This window comes from Sturnira hondurensis, unplaced genomic scaffold (genome assembly GCF_014824575.4).
Source record: "Sturnira hondurensis isolate 20B ecotype Veracruz unplaced genomic scaffold, ASM1482457v3 Scaffold0015596, whole genome shotgun sequence".
In the NCBI taxonomy this organism is placed as follows: domain Eukaryota; kingdom Metazoa; phylum Chordata; class Mammalia; order Chiroptera; family Phyllostomidae; genus Sturnira; species Sturnira hondurensis.
Window position 1 is genome coordinate 17,506,948 of NW_028088227.1, and position 26,185 is coordinate 17,533,132.

Sequence of the window (26,185 nt, forward strand, 5' to 3'; positions counted from 1 at the left end):
CAAAAGATCAAAGGGTTTCTCCTCATTTCTTTTCAAAGACAGTTAAAGAGAAAACAGGAAAAGAACCACAGTGGACAGTTTCCACTTTTGAACTCTGATACTAATCTGTTAGTGTATTTTTACATTTCACTTTTGCAATTGGTTTAAAAATCTCTATAATTTGCTTTAGTAAACAAGAGATGATAAAAGTATTTTCTTGTGATTATGAAGTAAGCAAAAAAGTTGACTTCAGAAAAAAATTCCAGGGGATACAAGAAAAACACAACACTGATGAGGTGCGGTTCAGGGAATGACAGCTAGCTCGAAAAAGCAAGGTGTCTGGTGACTTGCTAGTTTGAGTGCCAGGAACATCTGCTAATTTTAAGTAAGCCATTAAAAGAGAAAAACTGCTTCCCAAACTTCTTGAAGATGTTAATAGTTGTTCTTTGATAAAAGGATTGTTTATCTAAATAGAATTAGATAAGTGTTTTGTTCCTTTAAAAATGGAGATTGACTCTTTTCGTATTGATTGAAGGAGTTCTTTATGAATTCTGCTAGACATAAGAATTGAAAATACCTTTTACCACTCTATGTCTAGTCTTCTCAGCTCCCTCTCCACTTTTATTCCCTCTTTTAAAAAAGTCAGTAAGTAGGCCCTGATCAGGTAGCTCAGTTGGCTAGACCATCTTTCCTATACGCCAAGCTGTGCGTTCAGTCTCTGGTCAGGGCACATATAAGAAGCAACCAATGAATGCATAGATATGTGGATTGGTAAATTGATCTTTCTCTCTCTCAAATTAATAAATAAACCTTTTTAAAAAAATCAGTAAATGAATTTTGATATCTGGTCAGGTAAATGAGAACTAAAACATAAAATTAACCAGTTCTGAATTATATTTCTGATTCCGCGCCACTTAGTAGTTGAATGAGCCTAGCCTAGTAACTTTACCTCTCAGTTCCCTTATCTATAAATTGAACTAATAACACTGATCTTCTAAGACTGCCATGAGGGTTAAATAATATCAAGCATGGAAAGGACCTGACTTAGCACCTGGAACCAGTAGATGCTCAAAAGCCCTTGTTAATAAAAGAAGAATATGTAGAGTTAGGCTCTACACTGGTATTTTCAGCATGTGGGTCAGACAGAAGCACTATTCATCAGTTATAGTTTGTAATCTACTCTTAAAGCACCGAGGCCAAAAATGAGGTGAGACATTGATTTAGAATCTACTAAGCAGCCCAGGGGCTGGGGGCTGATGTGTTGACCCTGTGTAGGGGGAGAGACTTTCTCCAGGACCTCCAGAGTTCACATGAGAGGCTGAATCCAGTCATTTCTGGAGTTATTTTGAAGGCTTTAAAAAGTTATTTGTAATTTTTGAAAAACATTTTGCATTAATGGGCTGCTTTTTTATTTATTTTTTAAGTCAAGAGAGGCAGGGCTTGTGACCATCTAGAAAAATATTGTTCAACATCCCCACCTGCTGGTAACTCTCAATAATATCATTCAATTAGTGAAAGAAGAGAAAATGCCTAGTTTTCAAGTTATAGTACTAACAATGGTAATGATTAATGTGTGCTGAGACTTGCTAGGTGTGAGAGTTATTTTTGAGAGCTTTATGATGTGGTAAATCACAGAATAATAACCTGTGCTTTCAATAGAGTGAATATAGTATAAAGAAGAAGTGATTTTAAACGTTATCTCTGGGCTAGAGAACAAACCATTGACTCTATCCAAAGCAAGACCTTGAGTCCACATCCTTTGGTGTCTAGAAGATGGGAACAGCCTCCTACAGGGCCTCTGCCTCCGGGTTTCCCTAAGCCAATCCATTCTGCACTGTGACATTGATTTTGTCGTGGTGATTAAAAACCAAGAAAGGAACTAAGTTTCTGAATAGACTTTAGAAAAATATTTAAAAAATTTAAAGCAGAGACAATAATTAAAACCAAGTCTTTCAGTTGATAGGGTGTAGTTTGTAAGAGAAAAAGGTGGAAAGAGGAACCTCAGAAGGCAACATAGTATCAAGTATTCACCCTATAAAGTTGATTTGAAAAAGTACCTGGTGACGATATCAAATCAGATTCCCCATCAGATTAGATAAAGCTCTCTCAGGGTGGGGGAAGCAGGAGACTGGGAAAGGGTGTGATGTAGACAGTGGGATCCTGAACCTTAGCCTGAGCCTGGCGTCATAATCTAGGGATTGGGGGAGGGAGGGATTGTATTTTAAAAGTAGGAGAAATATAAGTGATATGTGCTCAGAGAATGGAATTGAGAGCTTGTCGTAAATCTTTGACATTCCTCCCATTGAGAGATAAGAGTCTCTAGCCCTTCTCCTCCTCCAGCTTTGGCTGACTCTGTAGCTACTTTGGCCTATACAATTTCATAGACGTGAAACTGTGCTAACTCATATTTTAGGAAACAGGCAGCTTTCGTTCCCTGATGCCTGGAACACTGGGAGGCCTGAAGTTTCATGTAAGACTCCAACCACCCTGAGACCTCCACAGAGGAGAGGCCTTGTTGACGGTTTTAGCCTAAGCTCTTCCAAGATGTTAGAGGTGTGACTGAAACCGTCAGGTACAGATGCAGTTGTCCCACCAGTAAAACAGCACTAGGTGAGCTCAGTGGATGCCTCATGGAACAGAAAAATTGCACAGCCGAGTCTTGCCTGAAATTTTAACTCATGGAATCTAGAAATACAATAAAATAGTGATTGTTTTAGAACCCTCCGTGCTGGGGGAAGTTGATAGCCAGCAGTAGATAGCCAGAACCTTTCCCTGCAGCCCATTGTCAACACAGCAGGCTGAGGATGATTTGAAGTGTGCACTAGATCATGTCATATTCCTCCTCTGCCCAAAGCCTGTAACACAAGAAAGTTCTTACAGTGACCTTCAAGGCCTTTCCTAAACTGGTCTCTATGAGTTCTCTAACTCCATTCCCCACTGCTCTTCTCCTTCACTCACCTCTGCCACACTGGCCCTCCTGGAAAAAACTCAGCACGCATGTTCCTGTGAATGATTCTAGCAGCTTCCTCTGCCTGGAATGCTCTTCTTCCACACAGCCTCCTGGCTAACTCCCTCAACTCCCTGAAGTATTTGTTCAAACATCACCTTCCCAACAGCCTTCCCGGTGAGATCTATGCTGACGACCTCATTTAACACTGTCAGTGATCCCACTGCAGGTGCTCCCAGCCTCTCAGTTCTCTTGATCTCACTTACGCTATACTATTTTGACTTTGGGGGGACATAAATATGCTCTTTTAAACTGTTATATAATTTATTTATTTATAATTTCACTAAATTGTTTATCATCTTGACTAGAATATACATTCCTCAAGGGAAGATATCTTTGTTTCGCTCACTGATGGATCCCAAATGTTTGGTACATATTAAGTACTCGGGAAATACTTGTTGATTAGTTAAATGAATATATTTACCTTGAATTAGTAAGATTTAGGTATGTTCTGCTGAGCAGATATGGGGGTCTGAGTAGTAATTTTATTTAATTTTAGAGAGAAAAATACGTTAAACTTTAGCTTACCTGAATTCTCTGAATGTGAAGCTTTCTTCCCTGCTATATTCATTTTAGCCAGAAGTGTCTGGGTAAAGGTTTGAATTTTTAGAACAACAATTTCCTAAATAGAATATAATCACTATCATTATCATCATCAATCGTCATTATCGTTGTCATCTTTGTGACTGCTTGCAGATCCCAGTTGAAAGCAATTTTATCAATGCATTTTTTTGTGAGACAATAGACAAAGCATTGTCCTTACTATTTTTATTCATTTTTATTCTAAGTAGTTTTCTTTTTTGAGCCCAGTCAAGTTTCTATCTTTTTCTAGGTTGCTGAGTGCTTTTACATGAGTGGGTGTGAAACTCCCTCAAATAACTTTTCTTTGTCTATTAAGATGTTTGTGTGTTCTTATTCTGCTAATATAGTGAATTGTATTGGTTGATTTTAGAGTATCAAAGTATCCTTGCATTCCTGGGATAAAACCCCTATATCGTAATGTATTATCATTTAAATACATTGTTGAATTCAGTTTTGTTGAGAATTCTTGTTTCTATGCTTATGAGTGGTAGTTTGTAATTTCTTTCTTTGTAATGTCTTTGTCAGCTTTTGGTAGTAAGGTTTTGCTGACCTTGTGAAATGAATTGGAAAGTAGTGTATTCTATCCTCTATTTTTCTGAAAATTTCAGTGCTATTATTTCTTTTTGAAATCTTTGATAGGAATCACTAATGAAACCATTCATACCTGAAGTTTTCATTACAGAAAAGTTTTTTATTTTGATTTGAATACAAAAGGAATAATAATATCATGATTTTTATTTCTTGTTGAATTAGTGTTGATGAGTTGTGTTTTGGAAGATATTTGTCCATTTCATCTAGGTTTTCTTTATTTACTGGCCATAAGTTATTCATAAATATTGCCTTATTATCCTGCTATATCTAGGATTTATAGTGGTATCTCCTGTTTTGCACTCGATATTTTTTGTGTGTTTCATCTCACTCTTTTTTTTTGTAGTTGTTCTTATTCTTGTTAGGGGTTTATAAATTTCACTAACTTTTCAAAAGATTAGCTTCTGAATATTTTAACTGTTTGTTATTACTGAGATGATTTTTTCACATCTTCATTGTGATATTTTGTTCTACTTACTTGGTTTTAATTGCTCTTCTTTTGCTAAATTCTTAAGATGGAAATTTGGATCACTAATTTTAAAGCCTTTTTTTCTTTATTAGTGGAGTCATTTAAAGCTACAAATTTCCCTTCAAGTATTGCATTAGTTGAATCTTACAAATTTGTATCAAAATTAAATTCTGAGTGTTTTTATTATTATTCCCTTTGATCCACGTGTATTATTTAATTTTCAAATATGTGGAGATTCTGTAGATATATTGCTTTTATTAATTTCTAATTTAGCTCCATTCAGACAAATGTTCTTTGGGATTTCAATCCTTTCAAGTATGCTGATATTTATTAATAGCTTGGTACATTTGACAAATGTTCCATATGCACTTGGAAAGAATGTGTATCTAGTTGGGTATAGTCCTTTGGAGGTATTAGTTAAATCAAGTTCTCTGATAGTTTTGTTGAGATCTTAACTGATTTTTTATGTACCAGTTCTACCAATTATTAAAAGATGAATGTCAAAATTATTAACTGTGATTGTGGGCCTTCTGTTTCTTCCTTCAGTTCTCTCAGTTTTTGCTTCATGAACTTTGAAGCTTTGTTATTAGATGCATACATAGTAAGGTCTTAAACTATGGATCTTTTTATCAGTATTAAATGCCTCTCTTTATCTCTGATAATATTCCTTGCTCCGAATCTACTTTGTTTTATGCTAATATAACCACTTTGTATAGAACTTTAACAACAGTTGTTGACCATTTCAGAAAATCATATATCAATAGCAATACCTCTCAAAACCAAAAAATCTTCACACCAATATTATTTTGCATGTCTAACTTTATTCATGGTGAGTCTATGTTTAGATGCAAACATCAGTTACCTTAACGAGGTGTTTTAATATTGTATTTCATGTTAAAATATTTAGTCATGCCTAAGTATGTATCTATTCCAATGCATACTATTTAGTATTAATTATCTTCCTTTAGTTTACTCTTTACATTAGAGCCAGTGCATTACACTGATTAAATATATGTGAGTAGTTGTTTGCAAATTTAGATTTGGTGTAGTGAAGGGAATATTATAAAATATTTCTTATAAAAGGGGACATGGGGATGTGGGCTGGTAGGACTGAGGATTAGACTGACCTGGCTCCTGCTCTGGTGGGAGGTCTAACAGGCGTGGCACCCCTGGTTAAGACTATAAACATTCAAATCACATAGGGCAGGGTTTAATCCTGGCTCCTCCTTCATTAACCATAAGACCTTAGGAACATCATTTACAGTTTTTGAGTCTCTTTCTTCATGTTTAAAAAAGTCATGCTCACACCTACCTCATAGAATCACTGAGGATAAATGACATAACATTTAAAATACTCAATATAGTTCCAATTACATAATGAGTGTGGGGTATGATGTGTTGTTAGTAAAACCGAATAAATCCATTAATTCCTATAATGCATCTTGAGCAAAGTGTTACATACTATTCATGATATAGCTATTGATAAATGCTTTATATTTATTCTTTCATTCCCAAGGAACTTGCATCTCACTCTAACTCATAGGTTTCCATGTGCTAATAATATTCCATCATTTGTTTTTTCCAGTCATGCTGAATCTTACTCCTTTCAACTTGATCATTCCCTCTGGGTCTTGAACTTGCTTTCAGATATATCAAACACTTAGTTTTTTATTTTTGTTTTTTTAAAACTCTTATCCTTACATTCTCATCAACATCTCTTATTTCCCTGCCGGGTGTCATGACTGCACACGGGGGAGGGTGAGTTCCTATCTCTTTGGCTGTCATCAATCTGTTGTGCAGCCATCAGTTCGCTGGGTGAGTCTAGGCTTCCTCAGCAAGCTCGGGTGTGCTGTCTCACTGCAAGAATTACAGTGTATCCCTGAATGGGAGGGAACTTCATTTCCTGCAGGATTTCCAAGGTACAAAGGGCACTTCATGCCTACTGAATGAAGCAGTGAAGACATCATATCCTCCTGTTTCTTGGTACAACAAATGTTAATAAAATATTGGAAGGTCATCAATTTGAAAAAAATCACTGTACAGTATTAACTGTTGAGTTAAACTCAGAATTTCATTATTGATGACATGCATTTGTATTTACAGAGATTTTCATGAGTACCTACTTTTCCTGCTTAAAAATTTGGATTCAGTCTTATCCAAGTGGATTATGAGATAATTGGAAGTCTAACATGTACCAATTGTTGGCTGTCTGGAATTACTTTTTTTCCTGTGGGCTTGTGATTATTAACACACCGGAACAAGGTCAGAACAGAACTCATCCTTACCATGACCCCGACTTTACTAAAGCTTTTCGTTTTACCTTAATCATATCCTGTCTCAACTATTGCAATTTCCTTTTTCTAAATGGTCTTTCTCAATCCTCTTATTTATAACACTAAGTGAATGCAGGAGGCAGCTGGCAATCCATATATTATTTAATGGAACCTTGTCATAAGAAAATTTTCCATTAGTTTCATTTTCCTTATATGGTCTACCAGCAAGTCATATGATGACCTTGATAATTGGCCTACTATCTCTGGAGAGACCAATTAACATTTATGTCTGTCATGTCTTCTTTCAAAATTAACTCATAGTTAGAAACAGATAATCAACTACCTTTTTGATGTGATTTAAGTTATGAATTAGTAGTTATAATAGCTATGCTGTAAGGATGAATTGGCTATTTGTTCAGTTCATAAAATTGGAAATTAGTTCACATTTACTGTAAGTTTGTGAATAAGCTCAATATGCACTTTGGTTTTACATCTGATTTTATGTTGTCCTGCTTGCCAATGAGTTCAGTTTCTGGAGTTGTGAGCAAACAAAAACTACAAATCAATCAACCAAAAATGTGTAATCATATGTAATTATTTGCTTTCCGTGTTAGTGTAAATGTTACTGTAGTTTACTTTTAGTACTATATGCTGTTTAAGTTGATATATTATTTCCAAAGTGATAATTCTGACTTCTTTTGATACACCCAGTTAATGTTGAAATATATATTGCTAAGATTCACCATAGTTTTAGATATATGGAAACTCACATTTTTAGTACCACAGAATTTAGAAAAAAATGATCAAAAACATTTTTATTTGAAATAATCATTTGATGTCTTTAACTATTTTTGGGTTTTATAAAACTTAATAATATCAAAGCCACTTTTTGACTTCTGCATCCCTCATTGAGTCCTCCTCTCTACCTGTATTTATTTTTTAACCTGAAATTCACAATTTTTTTCAATGTGCAACATGATCAACAAACAATTTTGGTCTAAGGATAAAAATGGGTTCTATCATTTTTCTATATATTTTGCATTTTCTTGCTTTATGTTTATATTATATTTTAAAATTTTCTGCAGTGTGATAAAAATTCTCTTGATATTTCACTTCATATCATTATAAATGGCTAACTGAAAACAAGATATGTAAATTATACATGCTTTCTACAGCAACAATTATTAAATTATTTATTTCATGTAAATGTAAATAACATATAGTAATTAAGAAAAATATTCTACATATAATGACATATTCACTTAATTAGTATGCACTGACTGTGGAAATGGAGATGGAAAAACTATCCCATACCCTTCTTTACAGGAGCTGGAGAATGACGTAGCAACTTACTGGTATTAGTTAGCCTTCTTGTTCTTCCAAGTGCAGGAGACAAACCCAGGGTCCAGACATTGCTAAGAGTGTATAGTGCTGAATGTGCCAGAGTGATGAATATTCCTGGGAACATATTCCCAACAGGGTCTCCTTAGGGGATGGTCCTGAAACCCAGTCTCCTTTGGGGTCTTCAGAGTCTCTGGTCTGTTTACCTTTTCCACTGAGCAGACTCATGTGCCTAGGCAGTGTGCTGGATATAGTGTTATTATTCATGACCTACGTGTGCCATGGTACAAAAAACCAAAGCTGGAAGCACTGCTGAGACTACTAAGAAACCATGATCACATTCTTATTTTTCAACCTGCCCTTCATGCTCCCACCTCCTCCTGTCTTTAACTGTCTCCTCCACACTGCCTTTCTGATTGAGCCACGGCTAAATTATAATACAGCTGAAAGTGCACTTATTCTATCTCTGAGGCTTTAGACTATGGCTAGGACATATCTCTGTTCACGTATTCTGCAAGCTCTCTTTGTCTTGATGTGATAAATTTATAAAACATGACATGTGATTGACAACATTCATTTTAACTGAGTCCTTGGATCTGAGGTGGGTCTCTGCATTTTTCACGTGTATTTCAGGTAATTCTGTTATAGATAGTACAACTTTAAGAAGGTCCATTTAATCCTTGCATTAGATATAACCAACGACCTCTTCTCTTGATCTAATGTTTACTCACTTATTACACTCTTCTATAGTTATCGGCCCTCAACTGGCACCCAAAAGCAGTATGTTGTGGAAAGAGTAGCATTTACTTAGCTCCTCCAATTGACAAGTTGTTCAGTAGAGATGACACATTGAGCTCAAAGCTATCAAACAGAGTGAGAGATGAGGAATAAATGCATTGTACACATGGTCCTGGACCCACAGCCTGGAGTTAGGAGGCATAGTTACCCATTACACTCAGTGACAAGTTATAAAACTAGCGATTTAAGCAAAACTAATCTTGTCGAGCTTGGGAAAATTATATGAGTTCTACAAAAAGTTATTGGCTTCAACATTATATTTAAAAAACAATGTATTCATCAAAATTTCTAGTGATTTGTTAGTCAAATTATTATATACAATAAAGTGATTACAATTAACATGTTCACCAGTCAATTTTATAAAGTATAAAAAAATGGAATGTTAAGAAAAAAAAGCTACAATCTTCAATATTCAAGGAACAGGAATTCTAAGTAAAGGAACCATTCGAAGTGTATTTCACAACTGTATGATTGTATACAGTGCTGCACTGAGAATAAAAAGTAGTCTGGAGCAGCTATTTATTCCAAAAAGATGAGAACAACTTTATGATAAATCACACATGTTGCCTCCAATTTAAAATAATTTAATTTATTCTATATTATTTGTGATAGTAGATAAAATATGACTAAAATTTATGTTTACAACATGTTTGCTTATTTTAATTATTGCCTCATTATGATAGAAATATTAAGACTAAAAAGCATTCTGTTTTTACCCACTTCTTCCAAATGATCACTGATAGGAAAATGAAGCAGTTTTTTGTCTTTATCTTACAGACTACACATTATACTTTGAAATTAAATGCTATAAAGTAGCATTTTTTGTTACAGAATTTGTTTACCCAAATAATAGGCACCTCAGCCCAAGGCCAATACAAAATAGGTGGTATATGTATAATACTGTAAGTAAAAAGTTCAAAAATGAAGCAGAGAGAAGCTCTTAAACATGCTTAATTTATCTGGAGGAGTAAGGGTTCAGACTTGGAATATCTTATGCTGTTTATGCCCCTAGTGTGCGTCTCTGTGTGGACACTTCATTTCAAAGAGTCAGCTGCAGAATTCTCTGGACTTGGGACTGGAGAGAGAGAGATACCTGGGAAAACACACACCACCTGTAGGGAGAAACTCTCAGGAGCTGCTTTAGAGCGGACCGGGGCACCCAAGTTTCTCCCCCAAATGGGATGTATGTGCATATCTTTGCATGTGTAAGCCCACTCATGTGAATTCCTTAAAAAGTCAAGTAGAAAATAAGAACATATAGCTTACATATAAATGGACTTATAAAGGAAGAACTATTTTTCATTTGGCATTTTTGTGTATATTACTGTACTTGATCTTTATATGAACCCTTTGAAATAAGTTAAATCCAAAATCTCCCTCACCTTTGAGTTCTATTTTTCTTCATCTAAAAACACACACAAAAACCCCATTCAAAAAAATACTGCTATGTACTCACTCTTCAAAAAACTGCTTTTCTTACTTGCTACTGCTACTTCGATGTCTCTAAAAGGTCAACGAACCTTTTGTGAGAGGTAAGGCTACCACCAGTCAGTTGCTGCATCAGTTGGTTTTTGCTGATTCTTCAAGTAACATTAGTACCTGCCATTCACCCCATTTCCAACTACATACTTCTTTTCCTGGCCCTGATCACCGTACAGGTGAAATGTGGCTATGGCTTGCTAGCAGATCCTTTTCCTGGATTTTCTCCACTTGAATTTACCTTTTACATTGATTTACAGTTATGGAAAATGGGTTTTCTGCCCACATGGAAACTAGAGCCATCCACTCAGTCTCCTAAATTCTACCAACTGGATTTTCTTCCTCTCTCTCTCTCTCTCTCTCTCTCTCTCTCATCAACTGTCTCGGTCTTCTCAGCCATTTTCTGCCATTTCCTTTCCTTTCCTTTTTTCTTCCCTTTTCCTTCCTTTTCTTTCTCCTCTTTGTTCTCTGTTTCCATTACTTCTCTGTCATCCTACATGCAATAAGAAGGGGAAAAAGGAAAGAAAAAAATTAACATGGCACAACCAAAATTGAAGGATGAAGAAATTAGACTAGAAGACTAAAAAACAGAGTGGAATGGAGACACAATTTGTTGAAATTTACAAGACAATAGTAAAACTAATAGCTCCTATTTTAAGAATAAGCCTATGAGGTGTGTCCAACCTTTGTAAAGTACTTTTAAAAGAGCGTCTTACCTCTTTTCTTGGGACAGTAGAGGCTGTGTAGCATCGCCAATACTCTGAGGAGAGAACAGGCAGTAGAGGGGTTTAAAATGCAGAGCAACAGAACTTTGAACTTGGAGAAGCAACACCATGCTCCAAAGAAGCATCACCAACATTGTGACCACCGGCAGAGGCAGCGGCAGCAGCAGCCATGCCATCACCACCAATACCTGCAAAAGGGCAGCAAGCCAGCAGCCAAAATGAAGACTTCACTGTTTACCTGAAGGATTTTTAGAGACCACGAGAGAAGACCTTCACCCAACATAGTGGGCTCTTTGTGGGCAATCTTCCTCCTGACTTCACTGAAGAGGAAATAAGGAAACTGAGAAGTAAGGGAAGACAGGCGAAGTCTTCATTCATAAGGATAAGGGCTTTGGCTTTATTTGCTTGGAAACCAGAACCCTAGCGGCTATTGCTAAAGTGGAACTGGACGAAATGCCACTCTGTGGAAAGCAGCTGCCTGTGTGGTTTGCCTGCTGTAGTGCATGCCCTACACTTGAAACCTTCCTCAGTATGTGTCCAATGAACTGCTGGAGGAAGCCTTTTCTGCATTCCACCAGCTTGAGAGGGCCTATAATTGTGGATGATCGAGGAGGGCCCTTAGGAAAAGGCATTGCTGAATTCTCAGGGAAGCCAAATGCTTGGGAAGCTCTGGACAGAGGCAGTGAAGGCTCTTTTCTGCTAACTACATTTCCTGGGCTTGTGACTGTGGGGTCCATGGACTGTTAGATGAGGAAGAGGGACTTTCCAGAGAAGCTCATTATAAAGATCCAGCAATTTTCACAAGGAGTAGAAGCAGCCACCTAGGTTTGCACAACCTGGGTCCTTTGAATATGAGTGCGCTGAAAGGTACTCTCTGAGATGGAGAAACAGCAGCAGGACCAAGTGGACCGCAACAGTACGGAAGCTCGCGAGAGACTGGAGTTGGAGATGGAGGCTTCTCATCCCGAGGCGTCATGTGATGAGGCGTCAAGAAGAACTCTAAAAGATGGAAGAGCTGCACAACCAAGAAGTGCAAAAACGAAAGCAGCTGGAGTTCAAGCAGGAAGAGGAGCACAGGTGGTGAGGATGAGATGCAGTGACAGCAGGAAGAAATGATGTGGCCGCAGCAGGAGGGATTCAAGGGAACCTTCCCTGATGCGTGAGAGCAGGAGATACGAATGGGCCAGATGGCTATGGGAGGTGCTATGGGTGTAAATAACAGGTGCCATGGACCCTGCTCCTGTGCCTGCTGGTACCCCAGATCCTCCAGGCTCCAGGACCTGCCACTCTGATGCCAGATGCAATCTTGGGATTGACGCGCCCCCCCACCCCCCACCCCAGCAAACTACCAAACGCCCTGGCCAAGCTGCTACAATGGAATAAATAGGAGCAATTGGAGGAACCCCTCCTGCATTCAACCATGCAGCTCCCGGAGCTGAATTTGATGCAAGCAAACCTTGCCAATACTAATAAAATTGCATTGTCTAGTTTCCCAAAACCCTTAAGAGAAGGACCATTTTTGGATTAGACAGAATTCTATCCTGAAAAAGTGTTAGGGATTCTTTCTAATAGTTAGGTCTTCCCTGACTGTACTAGGGAGTATGCTGGAGGCAGAGGGCAGGGGAGGGGTGATATTTAACAAATGAATTCTGTGTGGTATATCATAATCATATCTGTGTGGTGCATTCCTGAAGTCTCATGTGATTATTGAGGGCCTGGGAGGGAAGGAACAATGGCAAAGTAGATCCAGTTAGAGCCCCCATTAATCTTGATCATTCCATTCTTTGTTTACCCTGTTGTATTTGCTTTCTCATTCTTAAACTCCCCAACCCCAGAGACACTGCCACATATACCACAAAACCCACGAACATTCCCCAGTGACCTTGTCCCCATCACTCCATTCACCCCCAGGTGGGAATTCAGGCAAATGTCCATAGAAGTCACAGAGAACATGCATACAGTTCTGTTTTATCCCGTATATTATCCCTTCATGCCCTAAGAAAGACATTTCCTCTCAGGGACTGATTCCTCTCAGGGATCATTTTAGTGTATCTTTTAAGAAAATCTTCTGTTAACTTGTCTCCATCTTTTTCTTGAGTCATTTTGTGAATGGCCATTTTGTGTCTAATGTTACTGTTTACAACTTTTTTAAAAATATTTTATTTATTTATTTTTTAGAGAGGGGAAGGGAGGGAGGGAGAAAGAGAGGGAGAGAAACATCAATGTGTGGTTGCCTCTCGCACCCCCCGACTGGGGACCTGGTCCACAACCCGGCCATGCGTCCTGACTGGGAATTAAACTGGCAGCACTTGGATTTGCAGGCTGGCACTCACCCACTGAGCCACACCAGCCAGGGCAGTTTGCAGCTTTTCTTGATAGGCCTAGTACAGGCTTGGGAACAGGCTTGCCGTGTGTTGGACAGTAGCTCTTAGCCTTGCCTATCTTAGGTAGTTATGCTGTGCATTTTTTATTTCTGCTTACTTAAAATGTTTGTCTTTATTCAGATAAAAGCCACCATTTTCACTATTTCTACATGTATAATTCAGTGATTTTTTAGAATATTCACAATATTGAGCAACCATCACCACTAATTCCAGAACACTTTTATTACCCCAAGAAGAAATCCTGTGTTTAATAAACAGTCCCCCTCCACTACCTCTAGCCTCTTGCAGTCATTACATTAATCTGCTTTTGGTCTTTATAAACTTGCTTATTCTGGACATTTCTTATAAATGGAATCATATGAGGTTTATATTTGGCTTCATTCACTTAGCATAATGCATTCCAGGTTCACTCATATTGTAGCATATATCAGTACTTCATTATTTTTATGGCTGAATAATATTCTTTTTTAATGGCTATGCCACACTGTATTTATTCAGCAGTGGATGGGAATTGTGTTTACCGTGACTGTTATGCATACTGCCACCATAAGCATCTGTGTACAAGTTTTTATGTAAACATATGTTTTCAGTTCTCTTGGGTACATACTTAAGAATAGAATTACTGTGTCATATGACAGTTCTACATTTAGCTTTCGGAGGAGCTGCTACCACTGCAGAGCAATACAAATTCTCTTAAAATTCACTGCACTATTTTACATCCCCACCAGCAGTTTGTGAGGCTTCTAATTTCTCCACATTGTCACCAACATTTATTTTCTGTTTCTTTTTTCAAATTGTAAATCCTAGTGGAAATGAAGTGCTATCTCATTGTGGTTTTGATTTGCATTTCCCTAATCCAAATGATACTGAACATCTTTCCATGTGCTTATTGGTCATTTGTTTATTTTCTTTGGAGAAATACCTGTTCAAATCTTGTGTCCATTTTAAAATTTGTCTGTTATCATTTTAGTCTTGAATTATAAGAATTCTTTATATATTCTAATCAATAGACACATCAGATAGCTGATGTTTGAATATTCTGTTATTCCCTGTGTGTTGTCTTTCTATTCTGGTGATAGTGTCCTTGCTTGCATACCTTTTAATGGAGTTCAGTACATCTCATCTATTTTTTACTTGTCGCTTGTGCTTTTGGCATTATATTTAAGAAGAGATATTTGCCTAAACCAAGGTCATGAGAAAATTTACACCCCAGTTTCCTTCTGAGAGTCGTAGAAGTTTAGCTCTTATATTTAATCTTTGATCCATTTTGAGGTAATTTTTATGTATATTATGAAGGAAAGTTTCACATTCTTGTGGAAGAGGTTTCTCTTGAATGTAGATATTTGATTCTTTCAGCAACATTAGTTGAAAAGGCTATCCTTTTCCTACTGAATGGTCTTGGCCTCTTGGGAAAAATCAATGTTCACTTTATTTACTTTGGGATTCTGTTTTTAGGTTCATAACTGACTGTGCTTTTATTTCAAGCAGTGTTCAAGAAAAATTTAACTGCCCTCATGGCTGAAGTCTTTTTTAAATAAAAGTTTTGTTGAGCCAAACATGCTAGCTAAAAAGACCAGTCTTGGAGCATGAAGTCTAAACCAACTGCAGTATTGCTTGGTGGAAAAACCTGTATGTCAGTGGCCCCAGAGTTTGCAAGCATTTTTATACCCCCTGCAGGAGGGCAGGGGGAGGGGAAGAAACATGTAAGCCAAGTTGTCCGAAAGAATTTACAGGAGCTACAGGCAAAGGGGCAGCAAAAGTGAAGCAGGGTCAACTCCAGGATCGGTGCAGAGCCCACAGGGAAGAAGAGCGGTTCCTTTGGATTGGGGGCCAGTAATCTGGCAAGTTTGTGAGTAAACATGCTGAGACTCCTGGGGTTCGCAGGCACCTGGCTATTCTCTCTTTTGGGTGATTGAGGAAATGGCTATCTGGAAGTTAACCCAGAAGTTCCAGCAGATATACATGTACATGAATATGAGCAGTCTTTGTTGATCTGGCCCATAGCTATCAATGGGCTAACTGTCCTGTGTCTTTTTGGTCACTGTAGTTTAATTTAGAATGTCTCTCAGGACTGTCCTCTTTGTCAGCAGCAACAGCGTGAAATGTATTACCTGGAGGCAGAATAAAAAGCACTTTCTACATTTAAAAAGTTTTGTTGGCAAACAGGAAAAATTAGATGAAATAGGAGCTTTCAAAGAAGAAAATTTCACAGAATATGATCACTCCAGGTCATACTAAGCCCAGAAATAGTCTAGGCAAGGAGAAAAATATTCCTCAGCATCTTTCTGCAGTGAGAAGAGAACATTCCTTTCCTTGTCTATGAGCACTAAAAATGATCTATAGAGTAAAAACATTAGATAGCTTTTACTGAGAGCTTACTGTTCCGGGGTACTTTATTAGGTTTTTCTTTATTTCATTTAATTCTTAATAAACCCTATATTGTGATGTCTAATTTCAGTACAACTTGAGTCAAGTAGCCATTTCCAAAGGTGATTTTTAAAAGAAGTGTTTGTTTTTAGGAGAAGCAGGTAAGGTAATAAGGACGGCAGGACAGAGAAAAGGAAGAAGCCAAACAAAGATGGGATTTCAAGAATTGTTCAGGAGAGGATGCTTCAGCTGGATCTCATAGATGGCCTCTGGAGTGTAAATTGCAACCCCAGTGTCTCCACCATGAGATCCGCGAACTTTGCTTTTATTTTCCCTACTCATTAGTCATGGGCTAGAGGTTACCAAGGAAGTATATAAACACTGAGTCACTTGGACTTTCTCTGTCTGTGGACAATGGTGGTCTGGTAACCAAGGCACTTCTCTCCAAAGAGTCTCAGGTGCTCTCAGGTAGAGCTGGTGAAGCTGGTTCCTGGGGAAAAAAAGGGAGGCAGAAGCTGGGAAAATGGTGTCAGAAAATGTGAGAGGGGTCCAAAGGGACCTGGGCAGAACAGCCACAGTCTGCTACAGACAGGTTCTAAATTTTCCAATTTAGAGAGAGGAAAAAGGTTAAGTGGCCAGTCACAATGAGAATGAGTGCATCTGACTTCCAATCCTTTTTCTTTTCCCCTTTTCTATGGGAACTTCAAGAATCTCCTTTTTCAGATACCACTGTGCTTTTTTCCTAAAACAATGATTTTTTTCAGATATTCTTAGGATCAGTCAAATTGCATGCAAAATTTTGTATGTATATATGTAAGTGTATTTATAGGCTATTTCTCCCTGGGGGGGGAGAGTCTATGATATAAGTAAATTTCTTAAAGGAAATATAAAAAACAAAGTGTTATGAACCACTATTTTAAGAGGTTATCTCCTTTTATTATTATTACTTTACTTCTTTGCTTTTTCCCTGCCTAGGATCTTATAACTTGTTTATCACCACATGTCTCTAAAACTTTGGTCTCTTGAATTCATATCAATTATATTGGTCACAAAGGGCAATTGGGGGTGACAACAGATCCCTACTCCCCATTTTGAGCACTGCCTTCACAGCTTCTCATAAGTTTAGGAAGGACTGGCACTGATTCTTTTTGAAGCATCTGGTGTAATTCATCAACAACGTCTCTGGTCCTGGGCTTTTTTATATTGGATGTTTCTGAGCACCGATTCAATCTCTTCACTTGTTACTGGCCTATTTAATTTCTGTTTCCAAGTAGAAGCACAAAGAGCTTACACATTATTTTGTTAGGCTAACGGTTTACTTAAAATTAAGGCAAAAAGTTCACCGAGGGCCTTAAATGATCTTGGTTTGTGTTTTCATTGATCACTTCAACTTGATAATTGCCAGATACTCACTTTCCGTCAGTATGACTCACACACACACACACACACGCACACACACACAATCAACCTGGATACCAGATTTTTAAGTATTGAAAGATAAATCCCAGTATTTTTCTAATGTTGCTCTTTTGATTATGTGATCTAAGAGGGCAGGCCTTTTGTGTACACACAGTTAATCATTGGAACTCCCTTTATAGAATGAGTCTGAGAGTGTCTTTGTAAAGTGGAAAAATTCTAAACTTTAGTATTATAGATCTAAGCCCCACTGCCTGAGAAATTTCTGAGGCTTTTGGGAGCTTGGGTAGAGATCCATATGCAGGGTTGTCCCTGAGGGGAGTGTAGTTTCAGACCTTTGGGTGCCTGGCTGGGTGGCTGGCTCCAGGCTCAGTCAGGCTCAGCTGAGCCCAGCTGCTGGAGGTAGGTAAGGAGAAGGCCTTAGAGAGAGAAGAAATGCCTTCTCAACAAGTGGTGCTAAAAAATGGGAGATATGTAAATACATCCATAATGCTGGCTGCATAGGCCAGGTAATGCTCTTAGGCTGTATTACTTCTCCCCATAAGTCACCCTTCAGCCATCTACCACCTTGGGTCTCATTTTGTTTTCTTCCATGTTAAATTTTGATTTAATGTAGCAATATTAAATTCAAGTTCAGGGGTGTTTTCTCTTGCTAATATTCCAAGACAGCATGACAGGCTGTGGCTTGTGGTAAGGCAATATAAACTAAAACAAGGTCCTTGATCTTTTTGGACAGTGCTAGGCATTTAGTTGTCAAAAGAACAGATGATGAAATGAAAAATTATGTGTCAGACAACAGTCACCCCAACTCTTTACTAATTTCTCTGTCTGAAAGGGAGCACACATTATCATTTTCAACATGTGTGACTCTTGCCGTTTTGGATCGAAAATGAAATATTGCGATTTCATTCTCATTTCAACAAATGTCCATTGCACTACCCAGAGGTATAAAAGATGAGGAATCCGCAGGGATATGTTCAAATCACAAACTACTGTCAGTAGGAGCGAATGCACCTTTTCCTCCAAGCTCAAGACTAGAATCTCTGGGAAAGTGAAGCCTGGGATTCTGAGTGCTTGTGCACCCGCGAGGCGGGCAGTCGGGACACATGTGATGCGATGGTATCTGTCCCCAGGTCACGGAGGAGAGCCTTCACCAACCCCTCGGATTGCCCCGGGAGTAAATAAGCCGGCCCAGGTTGTACAGAACTGAACGGTGCTCTGGGATTCTCCTTTTCCTGGCCCGGGCTCACTCTCCAGGCTGCCAGGCTGTGCGTCGTTGGAGTTTCCTGAGAGTAGAGAGCGGACATCTGCTCTTCCCCCTCGAGAAGACACTGGATCCTTTTCTGGTCTTTCAGGGAGTTTCTGGTATGAAAAGCGTCCTCGGGCTCAGCGCAGGCTGAGAGAAAGGGAGGAAAGAGGGGGAAGGAGATGTGGAGAATGGGATTTCATTGCTCCGGGTAGACGCGCGCAGGTGAGGATGCCAGTTTCGAATTGTGCATCAGTCAGGACCACAGACAGGTGGAGTAAGACAGTCCCACCTCGGCCCACCTGGTTCCCTGAGCGATCTGAGCTGTACCTGTGCAAGGCTTTCCTTCTCCACGCAGCCGCAGCCGCGGGGATCCCGAGCCTGAGGCCCCCGCCCCTGCAGCCCAGGTCCCCGGCCCCGCCCCGCCCCGCCCCGCCCCAAGCTCCAGGCTCCACCGGGAGCCGGGGAGCGGAGGTGCCCAGGTCCCCCGTGGCCAGGAGGATGGCCAAGGTCCCGGAGCTGGAAAACGCCTTTCCGCAGGCTCAGCCTTCGCCCCAAGTTTCCTCCGAGGTCCAGGACGAGTGTTGTGTGCAGCTCCTGGGCAAAGGGTTGCTCGTTTACCCCCAGGAAAGGGTGTACCTGGCGGCTGAAGCGCAGCCCAGAGGCGCGCTGGGCAGCAGAGAGAAAGAAGACGACTCAGAGCTGCCGATGGGAGTTAAATCAGGTGAGTGCTCTGCTCCTCCGGGGAACTGATTGGAACCGGGACTGATATAGTCTAAAAAAGGCATCCAGTAAAAAAAGTGATAAACACACCTCAAACATGTAAATATGTAGAATGTTCTGTTCGGATCTTTGTATTTCCCCCTGGGAAATATTTGTTAACTAGAAATCAAGGGACTTCTCATAGGTGTCCTCCCAAACCCCTATAGACCACCCCGTTTGTCGCAAAGGTACATTAAGAGGCTACTCAATTGGTTTTTATATTCTGATTTTCTGTATCATCTTTTCAAATTGCAATCAGAAATGCATTTAAGCAATGGAAGCTTTTCCTCTGAGGAAGAAGATTCGGACAGTCGCGACAGCAAAACCAAAGCAGCAGACCCACACCTGTGCCAGAAGAAAACCATCACGCAGATTATGAAGGACAAGAAGAAGCAGACCCAGCTGACCCTGCAGTGGTAAGACCCCCCTTCCTGCCCATAGGCGTACACTTCAGCACTTGTTGAGTTTTAAAAGTCAGGATCTTCAGAATCTTTGCTTTTCTCATTTTGCTTCTTTCTTTTTAAGCTTTTTTTTGGGAGGGGGGAGTTTAAAAGACTAGTTAGAAATTTACTCCAGTTTTTTCCACTGAATTATTTGGCGTAAAGACATATTTTGGTGCTGATGAAAAATGAACTACAATACAAATAAAACCACATCATGTTCTTCATTATTGACTAAAACTATAATTCATTCAAATGCAAGCAATAATGGGTGGTTTTATGATTTATTTGCTTAACATGAAATCAGTTTGCTCCTGTATATTTGTTATTTGGTAGTTTTGTGTTTATAAAATGTGGTTCTTAAAAATAATTTGGAGGAATGAGGATCTTAACATTGCTTTTATCTATAAAAGGGCAAATTTAAAAACAGTGCATTGGCCATAAGGTGAAATGTATTTGAAATAGAAACATCAGTTAAGATATCACTAGTAACTTAAATAGATGTTCAATTGTTTTTATAGCACATGTCATATACGATTTATTATACTAAAATATCAAAATTGGATTTTGTGGAAAAATTTTTAACACCAACAATTTATCAATAGATTCTATAGAGAACATTTTGCAATACTGATCTAAAGGGAAGAGGGATCTAAAGTAAAACATCATATTAAACTTCCCCTCAAAGTGTGAAGAAATGAGAGTATATATTTTCTCCCAAATTGCAAACAATAAGCTAGTAAGTAAAAAGCTCTATCCACTGATAAATTGCATAATCTGTTTATATATAAAGTATTATCTAAACCTTAGGAAAATACAAAAATCATAAAAATTAGTAAATTTTTGTTTATTATAACATTAAATTACAGTTTTATATAGTGTTTTTATAATTATATACTCTTTCAAATATTTGAAATATGAACCCTTCAAATATAAACCAGTGATCTTCTAAAGTTATGGTTTAACTATGAAGTTGATGTCACAACTTACTGGTTAAGAATATATCAACCAGAGCAGTAAATAATTGAGCTAATGATCTGGAATATTTAGGGTACAACTATTTCATTAGGATACTAGGGCAAAAGTGTTTTGATCTCAGTTATATTATGAAGGTTTTTCAAATGATCACTTTCTTTTTTTAGTTCAAATTGAGTGAATAAAAACACACTCTGTTTATTTTATAAATATGAATGCCTTATAATTAAAGAAAGAAGTTATACTCCAAATTAATATTGTACTTATGCCTAGGATTGCTCGGTTTTAAAGACAAAAGCAATGCCTGCAACATCAAAACAGCCCGTGAAAAGTGGGCATTATATGCATGTCATCAACATATAATTTTTAAATACTTGAGTGTTTCTCAGTGATTTTCATTTAAATATTCTGCACCTTCTCCCCTCAAAAGTGATATATTTTTTTTAAAAAACCTAAGGGAGTTATTTATATTTTAATAATTTTTCATTAAGGTTATAGATGATATTGAGGATGGTAAAAATTAGAACAGAAAGTTAAAGTGAAAAGTCTGATTGAGTAACTCCAATTTTCACTGTCAACTAGGTGTTTGGTTTTATGTATGCAAATATCACTTGGTTTTGCTTCTTTTTTTCCTTCTTCATAGCAGAATAAATGTCTGATGCTTTACCTGCTGAGAGAAGATGTCTTTGCTTTTTATCTCATGTACATTGGGAATATATTAAATTAGAGATGTTAAAGAGTTCCACTTAATTTTAATCTAAATGCATACTTTGTATTGCATTGTTCTTATATAGTAGTAATTCTGAATTTACTGTGCATAAATTTAGTAAACTTAGCCAAAATCACCTCCTGAATTGTTAGAAAAACTGGAAATAGAATCTACAAGTTCTGACTTCTTGATTGCTATTCAGAGATTTGTAACCTTTAAATATATATCATTACACTTACGTAAAATGTGTTCAATTGTAATTATAAACATCCAAGCAATAGAATTATCTCTAAATTTTCAAAGTTTGTGTGATTGTTTTTATAATATATAGCTTAATTTGTATCATATTTAGAGGTATCTATAGAGAATTACATGGTGTTTCAAATGTGCAGGGTATTTTAGGTAATTATAGTACTGCTAGAGGGTAAGGTGTAGGATAAAAATAGATCAGTACTACTTTGGAGTTAAGTGAAGTGAGTTTACACTCAGTTATTTTCCAAATACATGCATCACCACCTTTCCCTAACTATTCAGGTTCAGAATTAGTTTGTGCATAACAGTAAGTGATTATAGACATTTGTCATCCTGAAGCCTGGCAGCCCTTTAGCATTGAAAATGTTCTTTTTTAAAAAACCCATCATTTTCAATTTCACTATTACTGTTTGTGTCCTACAGAACAAACCCCAAGAATAGTGAGGAGTTACAATACATAGAAATAAGACCTCTTCTTTAGGCCATGGACCAAACAGGAGTGGTTTCATTAGCCATATTATTTTAACTGCATTAACAGGTGTTCATGGGGGTTCTTGCACTTCTGACATTAATCTATGATCTTATTTTGAATAATATCCAGAATATGTCTACTCATGAACTCATTTGTATAAAGTGTCTATTCAAAAATGGTCATTAAATAAATGTGAAAAGGGAATGGAAAGGAGAAATAAGCAGAATGTTAGATTCGACTTTTTGCTGTTTTCTTAGGCTTGAAGAGAATTACATTGTGTGTGAAGGAGTTTGTTTACCACGGTGCATCCTGTATGCACACTATTTAGATTTTTGCAGAAAAGAGAAACTGGAGCCAGCCTGTGCGGCCACCTTTGGAAAGGTAAGTGTCACGTATTGGCTCTACTATCTTACAATTAAAGTCATGTGAGACAGAGGGCATGGGAACAAATTCATCTGAACAAGTTTTCACATAGAATATTAACAAATTTGTTTCTCAAGCATAAATAAAGTCTCTTAAGAGCTGTATCTGGAACTGTTGCATATTTTACTTTGATTTTATCTACTGTATGTTTTACCTTGAATAACTACGTTCTAAATATTAGAACCCTGCCTCCCTGAAGGTTTACTGTGACCTTGAAGGCAACTACATTTGAGCAATGGCATTTCCTTTCAAAGAGGGGTATATTAAAGCGTGTGGTCTGGGCTGTAACGAGAAGCAAAATTAAGTGGAAGTGACACGTATCTTGGTAATGCAATTTATTATTATGTTTATTGTTTAGTGAGTCCGAGTATGAGAGTTTTTCTTTTTTTAAGATTTTATTTATTTATCTTTAGAGGGGAAGGGGAGGAGAGAGGGAGAGAAACATCAATGTATGGTTGCCTTTCGTGCGTCCCCTGCTGGGAGTTGGCCTGCAGGGAACTGGCCTGCAACCCAGGCATGTGCCCTGACTGAGAATCTGAGTCGCAGGCCCGTGCTCAATCCACTGAGCTATACCAGCCAGGGCGAGTATGAGAGTTTTTAACAGACTTTTATTCTATTATGTAAGTATAGATCTAATCTCTACTTCACTCTGACTCCAAGATGTTACAGGATTGATTAAATTTCTCTCATTTTTATACATTTCTTTCTACCCAAATTGTACGACTAGGGTGGGAATCGACAGAACTGACATCACTGTATTTATATACATTGATATCATTTTGAAAATCAGGAAACACCATCAGTATCTTGTGAAAGTCTTGTTCTTTGAGATTCTTATGCTTGATGGCCTAAGAACCTAAGACGTCCGGGAAAAACTGTAGGAAGCCTAATTAAGTCTCAAACATTGTGTCTTATATAAACTGAAATCTAAGTTCTAACCTGTAGAGGGACTCATTGCCCAGAAAATAATGAATACTGTGGTTCGGCCGCTCAGTTTTTTAAATGAAATGGTTTATTAAGTTACTTTAAAAAACCTGTTTATGAGAGTAGGGAACATGGTCACCCAGTGAGTCAGGCTCCAGCCGAGACTGTGACTACTTTGTGTGACACCTTCTTAAGCATATTTCATCTCTTCAGAACTCTGCTCACCCATCCTATAAAATAAGGAGGTTGGATAAGATAACTTTTAATGTCCATTTTAGCATTACTATTTTATGAATCCACCTTATGGCAGTAATTCTTATCTGTTAGGAGGGTCATGAAACATCCCGAGAATCTGATAGAAACTACAAAACCAATTTTCAAGATATGAACACTGTACACAGTTTGGCCTGGAGCCTTTCGAAGATCAGTATGATTCTCCTATAATCCAGATTAAAACCCCCGCTTTATGTAGAAGAGATTTATGTTCTTTAATCAGATGTTAATTTTTACTTTGCCAGTTTAGAGAAAGAGACATAGAAAAGAAACATTTTAAAACACTGCTGTGGAGATCCTCTAAAGCAGAAAAACTTTCTTGTGTCCCTCCAGGGTTGGCAATAGATATTTAATTGTGGATGAACCTCTGGGTAGAATTATTGTAGAGAAGCTCAAATCTTTCCACTAAGTTGATAAAGTAATAAGTGCCTTGGGTGTTGAGACAATTTTTACTTGAAGGTCAACATTTATTTTTCTAGAATTAATTAGGTATGGGTGATCTGAAGTGGAACGATACACTTCCTAAAAACTAAAGTAATTGATTTTCTTTTTAGACAATTCGCCAGAAATTTCCCCTCTTAACAACTCGGCGACTTGGAACAAGAGGCCATTCAAAGTAAGACATGTCGATAAGCACGTATCAGACCAGTATGATACCTTGTGCATGAAGATTGACACAATGTCAAATAAATGTTGTCTTTATCGGTGAATAGAACCAGGTATTTTCTTCTTGATGAAGCAGACTTTTACCAAATGTAAGGACTACAAAGAAAACTGAGTGGACTTTCAGATAATATTTAAAAAAGCAAAATTTTCAGAGAAATCACAATATTTTTCTGATGAAATAATTCAAATAAATCATTTTCATAACCTTAGAGCCACTCCTGAAGGTACCAGTGTCATGAAGGGCAGATGTAAGTATCTAAATAAGTGACCAAATGGAATTCACACTTCTGAAGAGCAAGGCCAAAGCCAGCGGTTGGAGCATGGTTCAGGTTCTTCCTCTGGTTTTCTCTGGTTCTCAGATAATAATTTTTAGAATGTTCTCTAACTCCTTGAAGAAAAATAACATGCCCAAAATGACCTCTTTGGTCATCTATTAGTGTAAATATAAACATAGATGAGGTGTCATATATTCCTTCTTTTGGTGACTTTAGCTATTTTTTTCATTTGTGGCCATCTTTTTACAACTTATAGGGTTTTGTCCATCAATTATTTACTCTTTTCAGTTTTTAGTTTTTCCTTTCCTTCTGCTTACCAACGCACCCAGATCTCTTTTATGTTGATAAAGAAATAAGATGACCTCACACCTCTCTGCTACTCTTTCTAATTACCGTTATTTTTCCTTCGCTCTTTCTTGAAAGGATAGCCATCTGCTCCCTTCCCCTGGTGCGAATCACACGCCTCTGTTCTAGTCATTGCTTCACTAGCCACTGGACAAAATCCCAGTGGCTCATTTTCACTGTTACTCATCTTCCTTGGCACCTGTCTAGCGTTTGAACCTGTTGAAAATGTCCTCTTCAAATAAACACATAGATAAAGCTTCCTCGGTGGCTTCCCCAGCCAGCCCTGCCGGGTCTTCTTCCCTTCCCTTCCTCATTTTTCAGTTTGCTCAGTGTCTCCTTCTGCCCTCAAATCTGGTTGAGCGCTGTCCGGTGACGTAAAATGCAGCCACATAGTTGAAAACATGCTAGTGGCCACGTTAAAAAAGTAAAAAAAAGAACAGATAAAATGGATTTTTGTGTTTCACTTAATCCAACATATCCAGAACACTTTATTACCGTGTAATTAAAATAAATATTATTAATGAGATGTTTCATGTTCTTTTCTAAAAGAAAAGTTTTTGAGATCCAAGGTGTATTTTACATTTGCAGCACACATCTCGACTCAGACTAGTCTCATTTCAAGCGGTCGGTGTCCACATGTGACTAGTGGAGACTATTGCCTAGCTCGGTCTTGTTAGTCATTTGCCGAAAAACAGGTCCTTCTCTGTGGAATTCTCTGCAGCCTCTCTGTCTTCATTCTCACTTTCACAACCTGGCCTTGACTCAGTCTTTCCAGTCCATTCAATACACTTTTTTCCAAATTGACCTAAAGTTCAGATTCAATCATGCCTCTCTCATGCTCAGAAAATTTCACCAGCTCATAATTTCTGCTATGAAAGACAAATTTTTCCCACTTTGACATTCCAGGTCTATTAAGATTTAGTCTCAACCCATTTTCCTATCTTATAATCTACTTCATTATTTCTCAGCACGAAACCTCTGCTCTCCCCAAATTATTGTCCTATTACCCATCTCT

The 26,185-nt window shown here is 37.9% G+C and overlaps 1 protein-coding gene and 1 pseudogene across 1 annotated transcript in view; both read left to right on the forward strand.

The window, feature by feature from the left end:
* The first annotated feature begins 11,240 nt into the window (after positions 1–11,240).
* LOC119000311 (non-POU domain-containing octamer-binding protein-like) lies at positions 11,241–12,711 on the forward strand (annotated as a pseudogene).
* Positions 12,712–19,155: 6,444 nt separating this feature from the next.
* The window catches only part of RFX6 (regulatory factor X6), a 54,596-nt gene continuing 47,566 nt past the window's right edge, over positions 19,156–26,185 (forward strand). Inside the window, exons 1-4 of the mRNA XM_037065297.1 lie at positions 19,156–19,378; positions 19,676–19,832; positions 22,522–22,645; positions 24,439–24,500. Of these exons, the coding sequence (XP_036921192.1) occupies positions 19,156–19,378; positions 19,676–19,832; positions 22,522–22,645; positions 24,439–24,500 (566 nt within the window). The remainder of the gene's footprint in view (positions 19,379–19,675; positions 19,833–22,521; positions 22,646–24,438; positions 24,501–26,185) is intronic.